The sequence below is a fragment of the Phaseolus vulgaris genome, chromosome 1, assembly GCF_000499845.2.
Source record: "Phaseolus vulgaris cultivar G19833 chromosome 1, P. vulgaris v2.0, whole genome shotgun sequence".
Classification (NCBI taxonomy): domain Eukaryota; kingdom Viridiplantae; phylum Streptophyta; class Magnoliopsida; order Fabales; family Fabaceae; genus Phaseolus; species Phaseolus vulgaris.
The window spans coordinates 38715153-38723083 of NC_023759.2; the positions used below are offsets into that span (position 1 = coordinate 38715153).

A 7931-nucleotide genomic window follows, 5' to 3' on the forward strand; every position below is an offset into this window, starting at 1 on the left:
ATTTTAACAGGTAATACTTAAATATTAATAAAAAAATACTTATAGAAACAATGTAAAAATACAACAAAAACAAACAAGAATAAGAATATGTGGTTTTTAAATATTAGGATTAAGATTAGCCGTCAAAATTATTACTTTATAAGACCAAACTAAACGGTAATCTATCAATTTCAGCGAAATTGGGATCCATAAAACTCAGGCCTTTCCTATTATTGTTGCAACCTATAAAGTTGGTAATCCCGTTCAATGTTTCTCTTTTTGTTTAGTTGATTTTTTTTCTCACAATTTACTCCATTAATTGTTAGTAATTTGCTTTTATTCTCCTGCCTTTTTTTCCCCACAGTTATTAAAATGCTAATAGTAAATAATATTATATTAAGTTAAAAATATATATTTTCAACTACTATATATAGATTCTTCGAGAATGAGAGTTGTTATCAATACATAGTTTTATTAGTGCATAATTTTCAAATAATATTGTCATATATCTGATTTGTTTAACAACATTATTTTTTTCATGTTTTGAATTTTGTTTTTGCAATGAAAGAAACACAACATTCCCACCATTCCAGTGAAAGTACTAATTCACAATTACATTAAATGCTGAACAGTCAGTGTTTAAGTTTTCCTAAACAAAAAATATATAAAGTAAGACTTGCACGAAGAAGAAGCATAGTGAAACAGTTCATACCAATAATTTGATTATTATAATAAATAAAATGTAATTGAATTTAGATTTACAAATAGGAACTGGAGGCTAAAAAGGAAATGAAGATGCAAAAGAAGAATAATTTACAATGATAAACAAAACCACCCTTGTATTCTCTTCTCCTCACCGATTTATGTCATCCATCCATATCAACAAATTTATTGCAGCACACATCTCTTAATCGTGTATATATCGGTTCACTTAATATTATGAACCTTTATATAGAAGCATTTTCTGTATATGGTTTCTTTCTATGCATGGGAACAAAAATGGTATATATATAGCATAAGTTACTTAACTTTAAATTTTGGTAGTTTATTTGTTACCTAAGTTTTCTTCTGCTCAAGCTGATTCCGATACTCTCTCATTAGAAGTTCAGCATAGAGAATCTCATTCCATATATCAGGAACACCAGGAAGGCACCAGTGGCTGCAGTCTTGGTATCTCAATGGTGATTTTCTTTCCTCAGGACTTAGATTTTGCTTCCTGTATATGGAGGGATGACCATCCTTTCTGAAATCTGTCATTCTAGTCACGTTTTGGTAGATCACACGGTTTTTCATATTCTTTAGCACCTTCTCCAAAACAATCATCTTATCTGGATACTGAGTTAGGTACTTCTCGTTGTCAATTGGATCAGTTTCACTATCACATTGCCCACCTGAATTCCACTGTCCACCGCTGCAGTTTCAGAAGTTTCTAGTTATGAGTAAGTCTTCTAGCACCATAATCAGATGGGGGTGCTCAATAAATGTATCTCTGTACTTGCAAGTAATGAACTTGAAACACAGTATATGATGAGAAAAAATAAGTAAAATAATTACCAATGCTTGTACTTGAGTTTATTTTTTTTTCCTTTTTTGTTGTTATAAGAGTTATTACATATTCAACCAAACGGAAATTAAATTACTTGTATTTTACCTGAAATGGGAAGCAGAATAGCCTCTGAAGAAGACCACTGTCTTGGATGGATTAATGTTGGCATCAACCCACCTGCTCCAAGTTGTTAAAGCTCTTCGGAATGCCTCAAGAACGTTTAACTCAGAATACACATGGCTACCTTCTTGGTAATAGTCCTGCCTGAAAATTGTCAGGGTCAATTTTTAGTCCACCTTCATAACAAGGATTCCTCTAATCTTGGAACTTAAGAACCAGTCATCAATAAGAATACAAGTGGAAAATGATCCATTGCAATGAAAGGGAAGTTGAAGTGTCATATCATACCCTTTAGAGGTTTTATCATGAGTCCACCAGTGGCCAGTGTTGAAGATGATAATATCTGCATCTTTATATTGAGAAGAAGATTGACCAACTAAATCTAGACGAAGTGTTTCCTTCTTTGTCCCATTCTTATCAGTCATTTCCCCTTCTTGAACCAAAAATGGAGACACGAAAAGCTCCACAGAGAAGTGATAATCCTAGTTATACCAAACCGAACCAGTTCTGTTAGGCTAAGAATAACAAATCAACACAAATACGGAAGCTAAAACACAAGAGGGTTCAATACTCACTTTGAATATAAATGAATAAGAGGCTTCGCCTCTGAAATGAACTCTTCCATTTGCTTCATAAACCTTCTTTTTATCCTTCACAGCACTTTTCAATATGCAAATCAGAGACTCCCACATGTTCCTATTGAGCGAATCGCCAACAAAAACAAGTTTCTTTCCTCTCAACAATTCCAGCATTCTATGCGCATTCAACCTATGACCAATTCAACCAAATTAGGAGCCCCAAAAAGAAACAACCAATAGATCAATTCTAGTACAATACAAAACAGCAACTTGCCATTAGCCAGACAAAACACCAACACGAAGCAGACAAATGTTGTCAATTTTGGACTAACAAAACCATCCATCAAATTAAAAAAACTTCACCGCCTAAAATTAAAAACAAAAAAATTCAATATTTTCCAATACCTTGGGAGGCTGCAACCCTTAGGCTTCCACTTATATGTTAGATATTCCTTGTCGGGCCTTCCATTCCTAATACAATTGAACTGTTCATCTACCAAAGAGCAAGAACCTGGCTTATAGAGAGGATAAGAACCATCCTTAACCCACTTTCCATCAAAAAAATCACACTTCATGAGAGACTCCATCGATTCATCGTTCCCCTTAGCGTGACTCTTCCCATTAATATGTTTCCTAGCCAGAGAAGCCGTGTAATTATCATTCGAAGCAACACCCTTTACCGAATCGGCCTTCACAGAAGAATTAGAACTTGAGTTCTGATGTGGAACTTCCTGAACAGGGAAACTCACTGAAACATTGGTTGCAGATGTTGCAGGTGTTGCAGGTGCAGTAGCATTTGTAGTTTGATTTGTGGTTGTAGCTTTAACTTCAGCCGAATTAAAAGTTTGATTTTTTACAACCCCAGATGTTTCCTTAGCGACAAGGGGTGGTGATGACTTCGCCTCCAAACTTGGAGCGTGAGAATTCGTGGTCTGGTTTGTGGTTGGGAAAGGAACTGCATCTTGGGATGAAACATCCGAGGTTTGTGTTCGGTTTAGAAAAGAGGTTGCTTTGAGTGTTTGAGTTTCTAAGGTAGTGTTGAGATGAGGAGAAGAAGCAGTGGCATTAATATTTGCAGATCTAGAAGTGTTAGTGTTGTTTGGCAGTGGATCAGAGGAATTGGAGGGTGAAGAAGTGTTTGGGAAAAGGAGTGAGAAAATGGCAGGGATTTGAGGCTTGAAGGAACCATCTGGGGATGATGTGGAAGAAAATATGTTGGTGAACCAGGGAGAGGAAGCGTTTGGAGAAGGGGAAAAGGCTAAGAAAACAGTGAAAGCGACGAAGGCAATTATGAAAGCGTATGCAAAGGCCACTGTTTTTCTGGTTTTGAGAACGGATGAGAGGGTCTTGAGGTCTGTGGAGAGGTTGGTGCCACCTATGGGAACGTACTTGGTGGCATCAGCCATGGAAATTGGAGGGTTGTGTTTGTGTCCCTATTTTTTTGGAGGAAGAAGATGAGAGTTAAGTGGTGAGAGAAAGAAAAAGTAAAGTTGTTGCTTCCAGTGGCATACAGTTGCAGCCTTCAGGGGTATTGATACATGAACATGAACAAGAGTCCTTGAGAGTGTGAAAGTAAAGAGTGCATAGAAGTATGGGTGGGGTTGTTGAGTTATGTATGGCCAATGAGTTATGTATGTCCAATCACTACAGCAAAATCTAGAAAGTCTTGTGTGAGAATAGACTTTGTAGTGTTAAGTGTAGAGAGAGAGTAATGGTAATTAGTGGAGTGGAAGAGGGAGAGAGAGAGAATATAATCAAAGGAAGAAACAGAGATACAGGGTTTGATTGATTCCTTAGCAAAATATATTCAGAGTTTCCAGCATGGTTAATTACAGGAATTAAATACGATAAGAGGATTAAAATCTTGCCAAAATATGATTAGCATATATGGATATTAAGATAGATAAGATTTTATTATGATGAGTAAAAAAATTAAAAATGTTAATTTGTTATTCATTACCCTTAATATAAGGATTATATTGTTAAATTGAACATTGGAATATTTTTACATGCAGTCATTTTCTTTCAAATATCTCACATCTTGAAGAAGACAGTAGATGTTGAATACTCATAACAGAAACATATGGTATTATTTTGCAAATATAGCATTTATCTTCAATAGATATGAAATAATGTTATATATATTCAAGTTTTGAATTCGATATTTTTTATTAATTTAATGTAATTTATGCTAATTAATTTGTTTATACCAATAAAAAGAATGTTTATTACTATTTTGAAATTTTGTATTTTAAATATTTGTTTATTAAAAATATATTTTGAATCATTTAGAAAATATATATGTGGAAAAGAAAAAAATAAGAAGAACAAATCCTAACCTGCAAACATGTTATAAATGTAGATTAAGAATAAAAAATTAATTTTTTTTAAAGTAGTTTATAAAAATTCAAATTAAAAAAAATTAAGAAAAAAATCATGTAAATTAATGTTAATGTTGGAAGAGATTAAATAATATACATAGTATCTTAAATTTTAATTTCAAAGAAAATTATTTTAAAAATATAAAAAAAGCACATATTAATAACTAAAGGTGAAACAGAAAAAACAGAAAATATTTAAAAAACTAATATAACAGTAATTTGTCATATATCTAAACCATATAGTAAAATGATAAGAATAATGGAAATGAGAATACTAACCTTTTCTTATAAGATTTAACAAGGCCACTATAGTGTTTTGTCGGTGAAGCCGCGTTTGCAATTTGGAATATTTGAGATGCACATGTACTACACAGTAACCATACAAACATAATGTTGAATTCAAAATTCAAATTCTTTTCAAATATTTTTATTATATTTTTTTTTTATTTCTAAATAAAACTTGATAATTTTATAACAAGTGAACTTTGACTGTTTTAAGAAACAGTGCATAATTTATTACTATATTAAAAAAATTATAATAACAAATTAGTATAAGATGAAATGTACTGAAAAGTCAAGATAAATTTTTCTCTCACTTAATAATGTGACCTAGTTGTTCTGTGAGAAAGATAATTAAAAAAGAAAGAAACTAAATAATTATATATTTGGTGTGTATATTTCTATAGTAAATGTTGTATTTTTTATTGAGTTTTAAAAATGTATGAGAAAAACTAAATCTAAAAATATTTAAATGGTTAAAGAAAGTGTGTGACTGTACGGGTAAGACTTCCGGACATGACTATGAACGGAACATTTAGCTGTTATATATAATGTTAGGACACTTGTTTGTAGTTGTGCATCACACGCGCTTTATTTGACGTTGTCGGTTTGTTTATTTATTTGAAGAAAAACAGTGGCGTGGATATGTGTGGCCTATGAAAGTGCGGGGTGTATGAGGCATTGCTACTTCATTCATAGACAACAGTAACATCCTCTGATCTACACACAATTCCCGTGACCACTGTCTTAGCGTGTACTCTTTTCTCTTTCATATATTCTTTTGAATATACATTTTAAAAAGTTCAAGATGTATTTAGATTAGGGAGTATTTGAAGTAAAAATGAAAAAATAGAAACTGAAATTATTTAGATTAAAAAATAGTAAAAGTAAAAAAAAAACATTGTAAAAATATGTGAATAATATAATTAATATAATAAATTTAAAAATTAAAATAATATAATTATAAAATGATTAAATAACTCTTGTTATTATACATTAATTTTAATTAAATATTAAACTATTATTTTATTATTATTATAAAATTAATGTTATTATTATTTTTATTGATTTTTTTAGTTTTATTATTTACACTTTTATTATTTTATAATTTTTTCCTTAACAATATTAGTTATTCTAATTGTATTGTATTTATTATTACTATTATTATTTTATGATACATTATTATTTTTTTATTATTTAATAGTTATATTATTATTATTTTATAAATTTACATCATTTATTATTATTAAAGCTATTTCTTTTATTTTTTTCTACTAGTTTATAAATTTATTATTATTATTTATTTTGAATTTTATTGTTTATTATTAATATTATTTGAATTTTTTATAATTATATTATTATTTTATAGTTATATGGTTATTATTTTATAAATTTACTTCTTTTATTATTATTAAAAATATTTAAATTTATTATTTTTAATAATTTTATAAAAAACTTAATACAATCAATTACTTTATGTTATGTAATTGATTATGTCATCTTATCTATTAGTTTCTATACAATACATAATTATGTTATGTTTTATTTATATTTATTTTTATTTAAATAAGTATGTAATATTTTTATATTAGTTTTTTAGTTGGATAATTCTTCTTATACACTTGGCTATAAGGTGTTTAGTTTTCTTTTCGTAAATTTTTTCCTCATCTCTTTGTTTTTTTTAGTTACTAGTAAGAAAAAGTTCATATTAACGACGGTTACAATGTTATGTAAAGATAATTTTTTTAAAGATGATTTTGCACTGTCCTTATAAAATCACATTAATAATATGTATTAAAAAATATTGTTATTCAACTAAATAAACTATAAAAAATTAAAAAAAAACATGTGTTTTTAATGACGGTTCTAATGAAGAGCCGTCATAAATGTTTTTTAAAGACGGATTTCAAATAGAACTTTCATTATAAGTGTATTTTTTTTAAAAAAATATTTTTATTATTATATATACTTTAATTCTGTATAAAATATTAAATTTTCAAAAACAATAATGCATTTAATATCAAAATTTAAATATGAAAGAAAACAAAAAGTTCTATAAATATATGAAAAAAAATTATGTCATTTTAAAATGTTATACATGGTTACCTTAAGGTGCATCCAAGTGAGTTTCTTTGCATTTACACTTGCACTTCTCCTCCTACTCAATATGTTATATCCAGAATGAAATAATAAGGATTCATGTTAGAACACATACATAACATTATGTAATGTAATGTATGAGTAATAAATTTGTGAATGTAATATAATCATAATGGTTTCATAAATCTCTAATTTATACTAGAAAATATCATGCAAAATTTCAGATTTTTCTAACAAGTGTAAGTATGAGAACTAAAACCTCAAAATACTTGGAAAATACCTAAATAATACTTAAAAATAAAAAATAATAGTAAACGATGGATTTTTAGAATTTTGGTGGACCACAATCTCTTTTGGAATTGGTCACATGATTCATTACATCGTTTTAAGCAACTTTCGTTTTTTACGCATCTCCATCCAATTTCTCTATCAAAAGTCATGACCATTTGAAGTTTTTTCATGTTAATTTTTGCCAACTCCAAATCTATCTCTCTTCTATTCAATGTCAGGACTCCTCCATTAAATATTCACTAAATGAAGTTCCCACAGATCCTAAACTACTAACTAATCAACACATAGATGCATGCAACATGTTCAATGTATACAAATATTATCTAATTCATTATAAAATAAAATCCAAATTGTCGAGGATCGGATACCCTCATACTCATAATCAACACGTACATTTAAAAAAAGTCAAGAATATTATAATAAAGAATAAAATAAATAAAGAATGTGAAAAATAAAGAATATTCAAACACTAATATGGAAAGAATAGTGACGCGGGTGAGAGGTGATAAGACGGAGCAGAACCAGTGTCGCGGAGGACCAACAGCGCGGCGCGACAGCAACATCCTTCCTTCAATGAAGTGGCAGCGTGTGGTTGTAGTGGAGGGAGGGAGGTGGCGCAACCTTAGGGGTGGTCATGCAATGCAAGCATATGGGAGA

At 29.6% G+C, this 7931-nt stretch overlaps 1 protein-coding gene across 1 annotated transcript; it reads right to left on the reverse strand.

Moving 5' to 3' along the window:
* Positions 1-673: 673 nt before the first annotated feature.
* Positions 674-4033, reverse strand: LOC137814149 (protein trichome birefringence). The gene is made up of 5 exons (XM_068616731.1): positions 2629-4033; positions 2221-2413; positions 1934-2127; positions 1631-1789; positions 674-1390 (listed from the first exon to the last, which is right to left on the reverse strand). The coding sequence occupies exons 1-5, from the start codon at positions 3627-3629 to the stop codon at positions 1036-1038; spliced, it is 1902 nt and encodes a 633-aa protein (XP_068472832.1). The 5' UTR covers positions 3630-4033; the 3' UTR covers positions 674-1035.
* Positions 4034-7931: the final 3898 nt, after the last annotated feature.

Excerpts from the sequence above, each read along its gene's own strand:
- LOC137814149 (XM_068616731.1), bottom strand. The coding sequence starts at position 3,629 with ATGGCTGATGCCACCAAGTACGTTCCCATAGGTGGCACCAACCTCTCC. Across the intron at positions 2,128-2,220 it reads CTTATTCATTTATATTCAAA|GATTATCACTTCTCTGTGGA; the intron begins GTGAGTATTGAA and ends TGGTATAACTAG. Across the intron at positions 1,391-1,630 it reads TATTCTGCTTCCCATTTCAG|CGGTGGACAGTGGAATTCAG; the intron begins GTAAAATACAAG and ends CTGAAACTGCAG.